Raw genomic sequence first — 16944 nt, forward strand, 5'->3', positions numbered from 1 at the left:
TTGGGTTTGGATATTGACTGTTTATGACACTTGGCTAGGAAAGCTGGCCACCCAGGATTGGGGGACTGCAGCCTGTGGAACATTGTGGAGGAAACCACTAGTCCCATGGGAAGCTGGGTTTAGGGGAAGGTCCTTTAGCTGGGAAGAGCAGGGAGTGCCTAGTCCCAACTAGTTTGAAGTCCTGGCAACATGGAGAGCTCTTAGAGTCATTTTGAGATAATTATCAAAAATGGTGGTGGTTTTTGGACAGTCTGGCTTCTTTTTACAGACGAGGCCAATGAATGGACTTCAGGGATACCCATAAATTGTATACAAAATTTTGTTTGTGTTGTATGTACATTATTCATAGCTTTTTACAGATTCTCAAAGAATTTTGAAACCTCACAAATCCCAAAGAAGTTCAGACTTACTGCTGTAGATCCATAAGGAACTTTTTAGGCAATTTCTTTAATGCCTAAATAGAATGCCAATTTCAAAGATTATTGGAGAAGTACTGGAGTCTTCTCTTTTTCTTTTTTCAGGTCTTATGGGGGATGGTCTTTTTTCTTGACTTTCCTTTGTTATCTTGGAAATTGTCTTGGTAATTTGGACCAAAGTCTGGGTTGATCTGCTTTAAGGCATGTGTCTTTACATCTTATCATCTAACTTGTGTAGGGATCTTTTTCAAAGGTGCTCAGCCATTTCTGCTAGTTGTGGCATTCATACATGAATTTCCATTGGGATTCCTTATTTATTTTCTTAATCTCAATCCAGATCCAAAGGCATATTTGTCCTTTGAGGGCCGTTCTGTGCACGTAGTACTCTATGCGTGTCACTTGAGTAATGAATGTGATTTGATATTGTGGCGATTCAGGGGGAGCTTCTGGACAATAGAGAAGTGGTCATCGGGCTTCTTTTAGACCTAACTGGGATGGTGATGCTCACTTCTTGAAGGAAGCTGTGTGCTGCTCTCATCAGTTTCATGGTCATTTGCTGGTGTGGAATGCCTTTACGCTTTGGTTATTAATTTTGTTGAGGACTGTCGATTGATAGATAAAGCCAAGTACCAGTGAGTCTGCAGAAAAATTTCGACTACTTGTTAACCATGAAACCTGACTTGAGACAATAAGACAGCTACATTGAGAGGATGTAGACACTGGTGGGTGGGGTGCATGTTGGATTGGTTTACACAGTAGGAAACCCCTGGTGTAGAAGTAACCTCAACATTTCCTGGATCTGTAATCGTCCCACCACAAAGAAAAATTGAGCTTTACTTTCTGGAGGTTTCTGTCCAAGTTTGGCCTCTTCCTAATGGTAGATATCAAGGTCTTATTTGTAGCATACTTCACGGATACTAAAATAAGGACATGGAAAGAACAGTGTCTTAACGTAGTTCCCAGTCCCCAGCAGAGGGCCTGGCACACAGCACTCCAGGAAGGTCCACGTGGTAGGTTAATTCAGCTCCTTGCTTCTGCTAACAGGTCCTCTGAAGTCTGCTGAATTGGACCAATGTGTAATTCAAACCCTACTCACGTTTTTTCACCAAGTGGAAACAATTTTTCCTCATATATTGAAGTTACTCTTCAAATTTGATTTTCCTAAAATATATTACTATATTTTAAATTTCCTTTTGTAGTGATAACAAAAGGAATTATTATGAATTCTAAAACTACTACCTCTGTTCAAGAGAACCCATGATAGCTAGGGTGTCTTGTAGGTTTAGTCTTGTTTTGAGGGAAATTATAAAGTTGGAAGCAGTACATTTGCATTAATAAAATAATGCTATGCTCTGAGGATTCAAGGTTACTAAACTCTATGGAGAAAAATGATTGGAAAGATAGGATGTGGGAGCTGAAAGGAACTTTAAATAAACCATGTCCTTATTTTAAAGAGGAGGAAACCGGTCCCAGGGCCACTCAGTTTAGTAGTAACAGCAGAATCAAAATGTGGCAATCAGACCTCTGTTTTCTTTTACCCTAAGTGGAGACCTGTACAAATAAGAGTGCATGTTATCAGGAAGATAATAAATTAAAATACTTTGAGTCTTCTTAGTCTTTTTGAAGACATACACGAACCTAGTATATTTATCTTTTTTTTTTTTTTTTTTAAGTTTGAGAGAGCGAGAGTGCGCACAAGTGGGGAAAGAGCAGAGAGAGAGAGAGGGAGAGAGAATCCCATGCTCACAGCACAGAGTCCAGTGTGGGGCTTGATCCCATAAACCATGAGATCATGACCTGAACTGAAATCAAGAGTCGGACGCTTAGCTGACAACCACCCAGGTGCCCCAAGGAAGACAAAGTTTTAAATATGCTAACATTAAAAAAGTCTTAGCTAGGTCTCTGCTGTGGACTGAATGTGTACCCCCAAAATTCGTGTATCCAAACCCTAATCCTCAATGTGATGGTATTTGGATATGGGGTTTGGGGGAGGTAATTAGGTTTTAGTGTTGAACTCTCATGCTGGGATTAGTGCCCTAACAAGAAGAGATGGGAGAGTGCTTGCTTCCTCTCCGCTTTACACACTCGCGTGCGCGCGTGCGTGCACACACACACACACACACGGTAAGTGTTTTTGTCTCCATAGTACCTGATGTGCATTTATCAGAATATACGCCACATTGTTTTGCCAGTTTGTATCTCCCCACTGGACTGAGCTCTGTGGGGTCAGAATCTGCTGTTTATCTTTCTCTTTCCAGCAGCTAGCACATCTGGCTCAAAATACGCATCCAATGAATGACTGAATGATGCAAAACAACCTTGGGTAAGCTGGTGGTTGAATTAGATTGCCATAGATTTGTATTTGTATGATATTCAACTTGGTTATATTCCCAAAGAATGTGTGTGAAGAATGCATCCTGCTAGCAGGTTCATGATGGCAAGGTTGCCAGCCACGAAAAGTGCGGGGTGTGTCACAAACTGCAGAGTGCCTGAGACTGTGGGACTGCTGCCTGATTTTCAGCTGTATTTGTACCAGTTCTCGGTTGGGCCAGAAAGCCAGAGATGCCCAAAACAGCTGTTTCTGTGAGCCTCGGGGGCTACAGTGTTGAGTGCAGTGGTGCAGTTAGTGCATTGGTTTCCTTTTCTGTGGAGCTGGGGACCAGGCTGAGGCAGGGGCTGGGGGAGCTGTGGCAGACTGAAGGGGGGTTGGAGGAAGGAGAGGAGTTGTAAGGCAATGATCAGAATCCTGGCAATGGACAATGGCTGTTCTGGAATTGTACCACCTGTGTGTCAGTCTCATCCTGCCACTACTCGCACTAGCTGTGTGACCTTGGGCAACTTCCATAACGCCCTGAGTTGTAGTTTTGCCATCTGTAAAATGGAGTTTACTTTAAGTTTTTTTATGTTTATTTTTGAGACAGAAACAGAGCATGAGTGGGGGAGGGGCAGAGAGCCCGATGCAGGGCTTGAACCCATGAACCGTGAGATCATGACCTGAGCCGAAGTCGGGTGCTTAACCAACTGAGCCACCCAGGGGCCCCATGGAGTTTATCTACTTTAGACTAGGTCTAGATAACTTGTGCCATGGGGTTCTAACGAAGATTAAATAAAATAAGTGCTCAGTAAATGTTAGCTATGACAGTATTGTCTGTTCATAGGTAGGGCAAAGGGCAGATTATGAGAAGGTCTTCAAGCTTAGGGAGGATGCCCATCTTCTTCACTGCTGTGTCTCTAGCACTTGGCTGTTTAACAAGCAGAAGGCTGTTGAATTACCACATGAGGGTGGTCCGGGCAGAATTTTTTAGAGATCTCTCAATGTTGTGGATTTTCCTAGAATGTCTTTCAGACGAAGTCACTTCGATTCTACTTTGTGATGCCTGGGCTCTGAGTTTTCTCAGTATGTTTTGGGACCATGTTATCTCAACTAAGTAAATGTATAAATCACAGCATGATTGGGTCTCCTATGAGGAAGGGGCTGGTACCATGCCCGTATTTGAATCCCCAAAGATAATGCCAGCAGTACATTGGAAAATGAAGTTTCTATCTGAACATTTATTCCACAGTCATAGAAACTGAAGATGGAAAAGACCTGAGGACATCTAGTCCATCCACATGATTGTACAAGAAAAGTGGCTGGAGCAAAACAGCCTGTTCACTTCATGCTCACGAGACAGCATTTCAATTCTTCCTGGAGCGGAGCGATTGCGCACACACAGTACAATGAAGACACAATGCAAACACTCTTTACAAACCTTAAGAAAATACTTCTAAATACGTTATTTTCATAAAACGATTGGGGACTAAACTGAAAAAGTGAAGGAGTCCTGGATTAGATGGGTGGTGTTGGTGAAGAAAGGAACAACTCAACAGAGCAGGTCGTGAAGCGGTTCTTTCCGTGACTACTGGATTTTCTGGTTTGCCTATCAAAAATGAGTTGGGAGGAAGAGAGGCTCTAAAGTACTTTCTTTCCCCTTCATTCTTTATCCACACCTAGGACGTGCGTATTAGCTCCAAGACTTTGTTGGACCCAGCACCAACACTGGAAGCCCCCAGCCTGGAAGACACGCCTCAGTTTTACTTGGTGGCTGCTCTGGTTGGCACAGAAGCGGAAGCTCCCAGATAGGGCTTGTGCAACAGCAGGATCCATGAATAATGGAGAGTCCCCTCCAGGCATGTTGAAGAGCTCAACTGGTTGTATCCCTGTGGCTGCCTCACTTGTCTTCCCATTCTTCCAACTCCTCTTTAATGGCTGGAAGGATCCCCTTGCCTCTCCACCTCGAGGCATCCACACTCTGGGGCCCTTATTATTATTGACAGGAACCAAAGTGTAGCCCTATCAGTTCCTGATCACCCCAGTTCCTGATCACCCCTGATCACCCCGTCGTACTTGACTGTGTGCTTCCTGTGCCAGAGGAATTTCCCCTTGGGACACGGGATGGGGTGTGTAACACAATCAGGCTGTCACGTTCCAGGTTTCACCACACCAGAGCTTGGATTGGAAAAGAACGGGCCTTCCTGATCTCATGAAACAGAAGCCCAGAAGAGGAGGCAAGGTAGCATCCCTGATCTTTTTTCCTTATTAAAATACCACCCTCCGCCTGAAGATTTTGATCTTTGTGGTTTTTGAGCCTAAGGGGAGCTGAAAGAACAGAGGTGGAGAACAGAAAGGAGGGTTTTCAAAGGACCCTCCATTTCATGAACTCTATAAAACACAACACACTGTTTCACACATTGCAAAACACTGTTCAGTTACTACCGATAAAAACAATCATTGCTACTTAAGACAGCTTCATCTCACCACAAGCAATTATGTAGTTTCTTTTTATCCAGAAAATGGAAGCATTTTAAGCAATGCTGACAGCAGTAAGCCTGCTTTCAGCCCCTGCTGCTGCTTGCCGCATCCTGGCCACCATTTTGGCCAAGAAGTTCCTCAGAAGATATTCGAGAAGCTGTGCACTGGCCATCTACTTTGTGGATAGGCAGGGCCATCTGGCATGTTACCACTGCTCAGAACGCCCCAGGAGAGAAGCTTAAGGTAAACCCGTTATACAAAAATCCAAACTTACAAAACAGATACGTTAGGGGATAATTGCATTACAAAAGGATTTTTTACAAAAGAATTCACCTCTGGGTTCCTTTAAATAGCCAGCTTCTCAAGTACAGTCAGAATATGAGCTGAGTTATAAAAATGTCTATGTACATTAGGAGCATGGCTGTTACATGAGTTGAGGTACACCTGTACATCAGCCTTCCAGGCCGCGCAGAGGTTTGGGGAGCGCAGAGCATGATGGCAAGAGTCTACAGCATCATCAGCTGTTGCAGATGGGTAGGGATGGCTACCAGGCATAATTTTCCAAAGACCGTTGCAAACCTATTTCTGGGCCTGGGGCGAGAACATGGGAGGATAGGGCATTTCAAGGCAGAATTGTCCTTTCTGGTTCCAGGGCTCCCTGTTCTGTTTTATCTGTGAGGCTGAAGTCCAACTAGACCCTTCCCACCTCTCTCATCAGTATCTCTGTGCCTACATCCACCCCAGGGCTTTCTCGGACAATTAACTAAAGTGTTATCTAATTACAGCTTAAGGAATTATCTTTCCCTGGGGACTGGGTAGTGCTTGGCAGAAACACAGGAGAAATTTTGTGATTGAGGAGCCTTTCCAATGATGTGCAGCTGTTAGAGCACAGTGCTTTGGGACAGTGCTGTGAATTCATTGTGGGCGTTCCATTTGATATGAGGGCGGAGCAAAATAACTGGTAAGTAAAGAAGTCTAGTCCTGAATGGTGCCCTGGGGTGGAAGTGGCTGTATGGAAGGTCAGTCAGCAGCTGTGTGCTGCAACATAAACTCAAAAAGGCTCTTACTTCTCCCCAGGTCTGGAGCAGCCATACTTCTTGAAGTATTTCTTGAAAAGTAATTGTTGGATCACACCTGTCAATCACCTGGGAGAGTTTAAGAAGTAGGTTTCTGAGCTCCCCTCCAGACTCCCCAGCTCACCCCATCTGCTGGGGAAGGCCCTGGCAATCACGTTCTAATGGGGTCCTAGATGCTTCCTACCTACGCTAGCCCTGGGAACTGATGTTCCATAGTTGGCCAGGACTTTCCCTTCCTGCACTCATGTCCACATCATGGCAACCAGGACAAGGATGCCGGCACAGAGGGGAAGCCAGGGTACTGGTATCACTTTCTCGGGGCATTGGGTGGGGCCTGGGGGAGAAGGGAGGGACCACACCTGGTCACAGCCCCTCAGGCATGAGTGGGTACGGGGCTGGGAGACGGACTTGGTAGTGACCAATATAGCTCTGGACAACACAGGGGACAGTCCCAAGTGTTAAAGCTTGGTGTTTGCAGGGGAGGTTTGATTTTGGGATTCCTAGAGGTGAGTCAAGTGCTGATTTGAAAATGGCCTGGAATGTGGTTTGCAGAGCATTTTCACTTCACCCACAGTGCCACCTCACATGTCCCGTACAGGCAATAAGCAGGGATATTCCAGTATCATCCTAAGGCCACATCCGTGCTTTGCTTTTCTTTATAAAAGGCACACTCTAGTGGAGATGCTTAGATTGGAAGTACAGTCCTATTCATTCCTTAGCCAAAGAGCTTTTCTGGCCTGGAGCTTTTGTTCTTCAGCATGGTGTACATTTTTAATGTACTCACCTCTTCTGTCTGTCCTGTTCCCACTCACTCACCACATCCCTCTGCCCTTTCATAGTCCTACTAAATGTGGGTCAGGATGGTGTCGGAGATCCAGGACCCTCTCAAAAACATGGCTGTTGCCTGATCCAGTCAGTCCTTGGTCTGTTGTGATGCTAATGAGTTCACTTAATGTTTTACATACCCGCCTCACTGCCCTAAGTTTCTCTGGCCCTTATCTGGCTCTACATTCAGAATGCAGGAACAAATGTAGAGGGGAGACTTGTATCAAAAGCCCCAACTCTGGATAATCCTGTTCTATACTAAGATTAAAACCAGGTATGAGGAACAGTTTTATCTCCTGTTGGTGTTAGGGCAGAGAAAGGGCTAAAACCCAGAACTATGCGTGTGGCACCTGATGAAAAGATTTTCAGGAGCTGGGGTTGCCCGGTCATTTACAGACCCTTTACCACGCAGTTTACTCCTGACTAATTTACAATCCCTGCTCTTGAAATACCCTTACCCTGGAGAGCTAGAGAGTCAGCTTCTGAAGAGCTGTGGTTGCGTTTTAGACTATGGGATGAGCAGACTTGACCTCTAAGAAGACTTAGACCTCACCTTCCCCACACTTGTGTCAGTAGTTACAAAAGAGCATTACAAAGTGTCTCAAGGGCTCAGAGGAATGCCAGGAACTGAGAAGGGGAGCAGCATGGTCACCTAGGACTCACAAGTCCGGTTTGTCCTTTGGTACTCTTCCAGCTCTGTTTTCCTGCTCACAGCCAGCTGTAGCTCCTGCCGGATCACCTGAATCTGCTTCTCGAGCTCTGAGAGTTCCTGCATCACTGAGTTCCGAGCTCCATTTAGGGAGTCCGCCTTTCCATTGGTGGTCAGCGAGGCAGGGAGCTCTCTTCTTCTCGGAGGGAGTGGGATGTCCTGGTGGGCCTGGATGCCCAGCTGGTTTTGTCCTCCTTCGTCACTAAAGATGTATTTCCGTCGGTTGTCATGACTCAGACTGGAAGTATTCCACACACTGGAATGCTGACGGGGTCCCACATTGGACCTAGGAAACAAAGACACATCAGATTTACCTTCCATTCTGCAGCGCTTAGAGTGCTGTCCCCCGACTGTTGGCCATTTCAAACTGTGGCTGTGGAGCTGGTTATGCATTCAGAGGTGAAGCCACAAAGCCAGGGACAGACTCCTGCTGGAGTGGCACAGGGACAAAGAGAGTCAATACAGTTCTTTTTCAACTGCAGTTCAAGGTCTTACCAAATCGGAATGGGTGTGTCATCTGGAGGGCTGATGGACCAGGGTGTGGCATATTTTATGAAGTACCTTGGATGTCTTTCCATTCCCTTCCTGCGGGTGAGGCTCAGAGAGCAGCAGTGCCTTGAAACATTCTCTGGCCATAAAGATGGTGCTTTAGGAAAAGGGAGAATCTGTTGGACTCGAAGCAGCGATACTATAAAACGGCTCATCCTTAGTCCCACAGGACTACTCTGATGTTTACTACTTGAGTTTGAGGGGAATAAAAACATACAAGCTGCAGGTTTCAGCAAAAAGTTTTCCATTATAGGGATGACAGCTCGTGTCTGAAGCTTAAAAAGAAACCCCAAGAAAGCCTCAAATTCTTGCTGGAATAAAAGTCAATAGAAATAGATTCACAATCCTCCTCTAGGCTTCCATCAAAGCAACTACCCCATCTCAGAGACAAGGCTGTAGACAGGAAGAGTTACTGTCGGACAGGCACAAGAGGAGGGGGATTTGGTGCCTGAAATCCACTGACAGATGCGATGAGAAGAGTTTCTTGCTTCAAGAACAGACTGGAGCCCTAAGCAGGATAGCTTCTGCTTTCTTCTAGCCGGGGAGGAGGACGGCGGCGGGGAGGAGGAGGGTTATGACCACTTTTGCAATCTACCACAGGGCAAACCTAAGTAGAAACACTCTATTATAAAGTCCTGGTGTTTTTGTTCCCATCCATGTAACTGAATCAAGACTTTATTTCTGGATTCTTACTTTCCAGAAGAAGGGGAGGACCTCCAGAGGCAGGGGAACAGGGAGGGGTAATAAAGTCTTGATTCAGTTACATGGATTCAGTTACAAGGGCTTAATAGGATGATTCTGCTTCATCTTGCCCTGTGGTAGACTGCAAAAATGGTCACAATCCTTTGTTCCTCCTTTCCATCCATGTCCCTCTCTAATGTGACTTTGCAGCTCATCTTTATCAAGGGGGATTCAAGGGCAGGGGGGAAGTCTGGCTTTCACTCCCCCTTGAATGTAGTCTGGTTTCATGACTTGTTTTGGCAACAGAAAATAGCAGAAATGGCACGTGGAAGTTCCAAGCCTAAACTTTTAAGAAGCCTCGTGCACCTTCACTGAGGGTCCCTCTCAGACCCTGCTGCTACAGTGGGAACAAGTCCAGACTAGTCTGCTGATATAACAGATCATGTGCAGAGAGTCCCCAGTCTTCTCAGTTGACCCAGCCGAGGCCATAGACCAGCCAGCTTAGCTGCTTTTCCCCTCCCCACAAGCTGGCTGTAGATATATGAGCAAATGTAGCCAAGCTCAGCCAAGTCTGGCCCAGATCAGGAAACTGCACAGCTGACCCACAGATTACTAAGCAACTTGCTGTTGTAAAAAAGTTACTGAGATAATTTTCTTACACAGCAAAAAGTAAGATACATGCCCCAAGCCCTTAAAATACATTCCAAACTACCCCTGCGGTTCCTTTACATTTCTCATCATCTAAGTCTCATATCAATGAGCAGGTGGCACCAGAGCTTAGCTTTCATGGGTCCTGGGCTGTGAAACAGCCCCACTGGCTTTACACCTAGATCAGACGTGCAGTTACAATTTTACTTCCAGCCCTACGGTTCCCTTGAATTTTTCCTTCAAATCTTTTCCAATTGAATTTGAGAAATTTCAAGACCGTCTCATCTGGTTTACAGTTTTTGTGTATCTGGGGGTGAGGAGAAAGGGGAAAGGGGGGTGTAGTGGAGACCCAGTGGGGTGAAGTATAAACCAAAACTTACAGGAAATCCCAGGTTCAATAAACCAAAGACTAGGCATAGTCTCTTGCAATATCTACTTTTTTTCTCTGCTTTAAATAGAAAAGGAACAACATCTACTTTAAGCCTTTCCTCAAATCCCCATGTTAGTAATTCGTTCACCTATCTTTCTTTTTTAACTCAAAGAAATCTTTATTCTCCAGCAGGTACACACACAATCTACCATCCCCGGTCCTCGGGGCCACACTCATCTGCATTCACCCACTAATTTATTGTTTTATTCAATAAATATGGGGCACACTGGAGGGACACCAAGGTGTAGCAGACACAGGCATTTGCATAGATATTCTTCCAAAAAAGAGGGAAAAAGTTTTCAACCCAACAGACCTCACTCTGGGAGTACAGAATGATTCCTAAGGAAAACCTAGGAGAAGGGTGTCTGCAAATTCTCCTGGTATGTCTGGGCAACCACAGAAATCAGGTAAGTGGAGATAGCCCATGTGGTTTTCTCCAGAGCTTTGTACATATATCTGGGAGTATATATAATACGGAAGAATAAGCAAAAGCTGGCTTCCATGACAAAGGCTGGTTGCCAGCATTTACAAGTGCCCTGGTAATCGACATGTGGCTCTGGGCTCCCTATGAATAGAAGATGACAGATACTGGTGTCTAATTGGAAGCCTCTACAGGGTTTAGGTTATGTTTTGTACTGAACCTTCCTCAGCCTTAGAGTGTAATGTGACCTGTGGGTGAACTGCATTTGACACTAAAAATGAGCAAAACGAGCTTCCACAGACCAATTATGTAACACTGAAGTTCAGTACTCCATGAGACTATTCCGAGGAGACGTGACAGCTGGGGGAACCTCAAACACTCACGGCATCTGAAAGGTTACGTACAGCCGGGTGTAGGGAGGCGGCACAGCGAGCGTGGGCCCAGGATAGGCCACGAGGGCATGTTTTGTCTTAGCTCCTCAAAATAAGGGGCTCCAAAACGGAATCTGCCAAGAAAAATGGATCCATTGAGTGGAAGACACATTTGGTTCTCAACTGAGGTGAGAGAGAGGTGACTAGGGATCACATCACGGTTGGAAATGGGGTCACTGGGCTTCCTGTTTCTATTGTGGCTGGTAAACAAATGCTTTGTCATGAGATAATGTCTGTGCTGCTATGTCTTCTTGTGTTCTTCTGGTTAAAAAATTTGTGTTAAAAATAATTACAGAAAAAGAAAGCCTATGTAACATGACATAGAACAGCTGTGACCTGATTAGTCTACAGCTTGTCGCTGACAGGGCTGCAATATGATCCAGGAATACCACAGACTGAGAGGGTGGGAGGTGCTCACTGACTGGAAAGAGGGGCTCCGAGAGATAACGGGAAGGATTCTGACAAGCTAGATGCAAACTGGAGACAATGGGATGGCAGCAGTCCCAGAGGAGGTACAAACGGTGAAAAAAAATCATGCTTTTTCACCCCTTTTTCCTTCTCTGCTATTATGAGAAGCGTGAGTGGCAGATTTCAAAATTACCCAGAAAGCTGAACTTTGAGCTGAAGCTCTGCCCCAGAGCTGCCTGGAGGGGGTGCCCTGAACTGAGGCCTCTGGGCCTGAGAAAGAAGGAGGTGGGCCGCCCCAGGCAGCAAGCAGCAGAGGCCAGCCAGGAGCTGGGCCAAATGTTACCGGCATCTTCGGCCACAACAGCCATTCCCAGGCTGGATGTGGGGAAGGTGTGAAGCTTCGGTTTTCAGATGTCATCTATGCATTTCATGCTTTTTACTTCCCATTAACGAGACGCTTTTTCTAGGGAGTTTGTAGGAAGAGTGCCAGGAAATGGATTAAGCAGAACACGTCTGTTGCATATTCAAATATTCCTAGGAGTGCTGGAAAGGAGTAGGGAGCAGAAACATGCCAGAAAGGCAATACTGTGTGAAACGAATTGCCTGCAGTGCTCATGAATTAAGTCTTATGCGTACTCTGTGCATGATAACAAGAGCTAAAATGGCTTTGTTTTCAGGGCTTTACATGTATTATCTCATTTAATCCTGACAGCATCTCTAGGAAGTAGGTACTGCTTTTATCACAATCACAAATGAGGACACTGAGGCACAAAGAGGTTAAATAAGTAACTTGCTCAAGGCCACATGTATAGCAAGTGTCTGTGACAAGATTTGGATCCAGATGCTTGACTTTAGAGACCACAGCCTCATTGCTAACCATGACATATATTGCCTATACTGCATTTCAGTGTCCATGTACGTACAGATATATTTTTTATTCTCTGTTCTATTTCTGTTTGAAATCATATATACTTTTACTGAGGGTGCTATCATTAACTTGGTCCTGATTTGATCTGAATTATTTACACATTATTTCCCCTTGGAGCAGGGAGTCTCAGTTACACCTCTCCACTTTTATTATCTTTTAGAAATTTTTTTAAATGTTTGAGAGAGACAGAGAGAGAGAGAGAGCAAGCGCACAAGTGGGAGAGGGGCAGAGAGACAGGGAGGGAGATACAGAGTACGAAGCAGACTCCAAGCTCCTCACTGTCAGCACAGAGCCTGACGTGGGGCTCAAGCTCACGAACCAGGAGATCATGACTTGAGCCAAAGTCGGATGCTTCACCTACTGAGCCACCCAGACACCCCAACATCTCTCCACTTTTATTTTAACCAACATAAAGACACCTGGCGCTGGTCTCTTACCTTTTTTCCACACGTTTAGTCTTGAAACGCTGCTGCTTTTCCTCTACAAATGATGTGTTGAGTGCTCTATGTAATCTCTGGCAGAAAGAACAGATTCACGCATTAGAAACACACAGTCCAGGACAAAGTACCTCCCGAGATTCAACAGTGTATCTCGTTGTTACTAATATTTTAGCCTCTTTAAACACATTTCCAGGGATGCCCCAAAACAGATCAACAACCTTCAGCCCTAAATCTCAAGAGAACCAAATTCTAAGTTGTTATTCTACCTGGAGGGAAAAAAGTAATTTGATAGGTAGCTTAGAAACACTCTGGGTTGGGGGCACCAGGGTGGCTCAGTCGTTTGAGTATCCGACTTCAGCTCAGGTCCTGATCTCGCGGTTCGTGAGTTTGAGCCCCGCATCGGGCCCTGTGCTACCAGCTCAGAGCCTGGCGCCTGCTTCGGATTCTGTGTCTCCCTCTCTCTCTGCCCCTCCCCTGCTCATTCTCTCTCTCTCTCTCTCTCAAAAATAATAAAGATTAAAAAAAATTTAAAAAAACGCTCTGGCTTGTAAAAAGGTATGTGACAGAAAGATGAGCTGTCACAACGTGTGTGGCAAAAGGCCTTGTGGAATTGCTCAAGGTGAGTCAGAAACTTAAGTCTGAACTTCTTGCCAGCCAAAACAAAGCAGGCAAGCATTCAGAATGAATGAAGCCAGTCACGTTAGCACACAATGAAGGTAACCTGTCTGTGGAGTTCTCCTGAGGAGACCAAATACTTTCCAGGATGAAGCAGGAAGAACAGGGTTCCAAGTGAGGAAACCAAGGACAGTGACTTATCAAAAAAAAGGGGGGAGGGGAGGGGATGGTGTTAACACAACGGAGAGGTTGGCATCTGGGCAGCCTGACAGCCCAATGAGGCCCAGGAAGCTGGAGGGAGCCCCGAGGGAGCCCTTGGCAGGAGATCAAGATGGCACCGTGGGCCTCTGCCTCACCGGGGTCAGCTGATGCTGCTGCCAGACCTCTCCCCTTCTGATTCTCAGTACCCTTTGGATTCTTCTACTTTGGCCCTCCGTGCCAGCTGCCTTCAGGGGGGTACTGTGCAAGGGAATGTGCCTGAAGGGCTGGTTGGCCTGGCGGTTTCAGTCCTCCCGTGAATGAGCGTGCTGGTGTCTGCCTTACCCGGCCAGCCTTCGATCCTGTGTGGCTCTGCCTTGGCACCAGTGGACTTGGCCCTTTGGGACCATTGAAAATGGGGGCAGAATAGAGCTCAGTGGGTTCATCTAAAGGGAAACAGGGACTCGAAGCTCATTTAATGAGTTTCAATTTTAGCTAGAATGGAGTCTGTAGGAAATAAATCTTTCACACCATCTCTTCAGATTGTCGCTATTAAGTGAAATCAGGTTAAAAACAATTCTGTTGCTTCCAATGTGAGCAACAGTGGAAGTTTATAGGAAAGGACAGGTTGTGGTGGGATAGGCTAATTCAAGGGGAAAGTGAATTAATGGGATAGAAGAACTCCCATCTTCTACACTGTCTACACTAGCCTAGGTCTCTTGGGAACTTGTCACCTGTCGTTCTGACTTGGGGCTCTGGACTCTCCCACCACTGGGAATTCTGACAGTTAAGAATACGGGAGCAGGACGCCTGTGGCACTCACCTGGCTGGTGTGGAGCCAGTACTGCAGCCTAGATTTGTTCTTGATTCGTGGAAGCAGCAGCCTGTACACTATGTGCTCACCAATGGTGGTCAAGATGGACAGACCAAATCCGACGCACAGCAGCACGAAGAGTCCAGAGAAGTGTTTGATGCCCATTTGCAAAGTCTGTGGCAGAACAGGAAAGGAAAGGCCATGAGTGTGATTCTCCTCCTGGCCCCAGGCTTGTTTAAAAAAAAATTTAATCTTTATTTATGTATGAGACAGAGACAGACTGTGAGCAGGGGAGGGGCAGAGAGGGAGGGACAGCTGTCAGCACAGAGCCCGACGCGGGGCTCGAACTCACGAACTATGAGATCATGACCTGAGCTGAAGTCGGACGCTCAACTGACTGAGCCACCAGGCACCCCTAGGGTTGTTTTTAGATGCAGATACTTTTTCCTTGGACCCAAGCAGAGTAGGAGAGCATCCTTCCCTGCAAGCTCGGCAGCCTTCACCATACTACACGTTGTGAGAGGAACCCAGCCAGGACCAAGGGCTCCAGAGCAGCACGCTTTCCAGGGAGCTGCACACACATAGTTCTATTTTATGAATGGTTCCTGCGTCTGGAAGGCCCCACAGTCACTACAGAGAGACTGAGAGAGCAGGAGAGACCAAGAATTGAGACAATTTAACAAACTAAAGCACTGAACAGTTATCAAGGAAAGAACCTTTCTCAGGGACACAGAATGAGAAGGTTTAAGGGGAAGAGATGATGAATTCGATAATTTTGACATTTAGATCTGGCAGGAACATAGAGATCATCTAGTTCAATGTCCTCATTTTTTATTTTTTTAATTTATTGTTTTTAATGTTTATTTTTGAGAGAGAGAGAGAGCGAGAGAGAGAGAGCGCGCGCACGCGCACAGGGGAAGGGCAGAGAGAGAGGGAGACACAGAATCCAAAGCAGGCTCCAGGCTGAGCTGTCAGCACAGAGCTGATGCGGGGCTTGAACTCACAAGCTGTGAGATCATGACCTGAGCCAAAGTCGGTCACTTAAACGACTGAGCCACCCAGGAGCCCCTCAATGTCCTCATTTTACAGATGAGGGATCTGGGACCAGGGAAGTGAAGTAAAATCAGGCAGGTCACAAAATTAGACAGCCACAGAGGAGAAAAAGGAAGGACCTAATATTTACTGATTGCTTACTTTTTTGCACTGAGATAGGCATTGAAACCACAATTCACAGTTGAAGAGACTTAAGTCCTTTCAGGTTTTAAGTGGCAGAGCTATTCTATAATTCCATGTTTGCTTAGCTGCGAAGACTGGGTTCTTTCTGCTGTACAACCCAAACAGCAGCAGTTACATAACAATAGTTACAACGACTATATGGGGCAGGCACTTTGCTAAGTGATTTACATATGAGATCTAACAGAATCCTCACAAATCCTCTATGAAATGGGTATTACTCGGTCACAGACATCAATGATGACAGTCAATCCTGCAGAAAGAAAGACTGACACACCGAGTGCCCACTACGTGTCAGGCACTCTTGAAGTACCGTGGGATGAAGACAGGAGGGTTATGTCCCTGTTTGTTTTTTATTTTTTTTAACGTTTATTTATTTTTGAGACAGAGGGAGACAGAGCATGAATGGGGGAGGGTCAGGGAGACACAGAATCTGAAACAGGCTCCAGGCTCTGAGCTGTCAGCACAGAGCCCGACGCAGGGCTCAAACTCACGGACCCTGAGATCATGACCTGAGCCGAAGTCGGACGCTTAACCGACTGAGCCACCCAGGCGCCCCATGTCCCTGCCTTTAATCAGCTTGAGTCTAGGGAGGAAGCAAACATTTATACCCCATGATACGTATGCTGATCCAGGTCTCCTCAGTTTTGTAGAGGAGGTGGCTTGTGAGATAAGATTTAAAGTAAGAGAGGTAGGGGGCGCCTGGGTGGCTCAGTCGGTTGAGCGTCCGACTTCGGCTCAGGTCACGATCTCGCGGTCTGTGAGTTCGAGCCCCGCGTCAGGCTCTGGGCTGATGGCTCAGAGCCTGGAGCTTGCTTCCGATTCTGTGTCTCCCTCTCTCTCTGCCCCTCCCCCGTTCATGCTCTGTCTCTCTCTGTCTCAAAAATAAATAAATGTTAAAAAAAAAAAATTAAAGTAAGAGAGGTAGAATGTGGAGGCTTGGTGGGAAAGTAAGCACTCTGAAGGCGGAAGAAACAGAGGGAAAGAAGTGACCTCTGGTGCAGTGGTGGAAGAGGTTGTGAAACAGACCAATATGGCTGAGGGGGAGCATGCAGCAGGCGTGTGTCATGAGGGAGAAACAGGGCCCACTTAGCATGTCAGTGCTAAGGAGCCTGGTGTCATCCCTCTGCTGAGGGCTTTTGATCACCATCATTGTCATTATCAATAATTATTTAGCAGTTAATTGTGGAAGGCGTAGCTCTGAACACTTTATCACTGTAGCAGCTTGCTCACTATTCATAACAACCTATGAGGTAGGTACTTAGGAACAAAATAGCTTAGCAACTTGTCCAAGGTCACATAACTAGCAAAGGTTAGAGCTGGGGTTCAA

General features: G+C 46.0%; 1 protein-coding gene across 2 annotated transcripts in view; it reads right to left on the reverse strand.

The window, feature by feature from the left end:
• Positions 1-3948: 3948 nt before the first annotated feature.
• Positions 3949-16944, reverse strand: part of GRIN3A (glutamate ionotropic receptor NMDA type subunit 3A) — a 170314-nt gene continuing 157318 nt past the window's right edge. The window contains exons 7-9 of one of the 2 annotated variants that reach the window (XM_019816253.3): positions 14391-14555; positions 12752-12828; positions 3949-8104 (exon numbers count right to left, since the gene is read on the reverse strand). In XM_019816253.3, coding sequence (XP_019671812.3) covers positions 7762-8104; positions 12752-12828; positions 14391-14555 — 585 coding nt within the window. In that variant the 3' untranslated portion in view covers positions 3949-7761. Of the gene's footprint in view, positions 8105-8331; positions 8465-12751; positions 12829-14390; positions 14556-16944 lie in introns of those variants that run through there. The other variant, XM_045043508.1, reaches the window with a different exon arrangement.

Source organism: Felis catus, chromosome D4 (genome assembly GCF_018350175.1).
Source record: "Felis catus isolate Fca126 chromosome D4, F.catus_Fca126_mat1.0, whole genome shotgun sequence".
Classification (NCBI taxonomy): Eukaryota; Metazoa; Chordata; class Mammalia; order Carnivora; family Felidae; genus Felis; species Felis catus.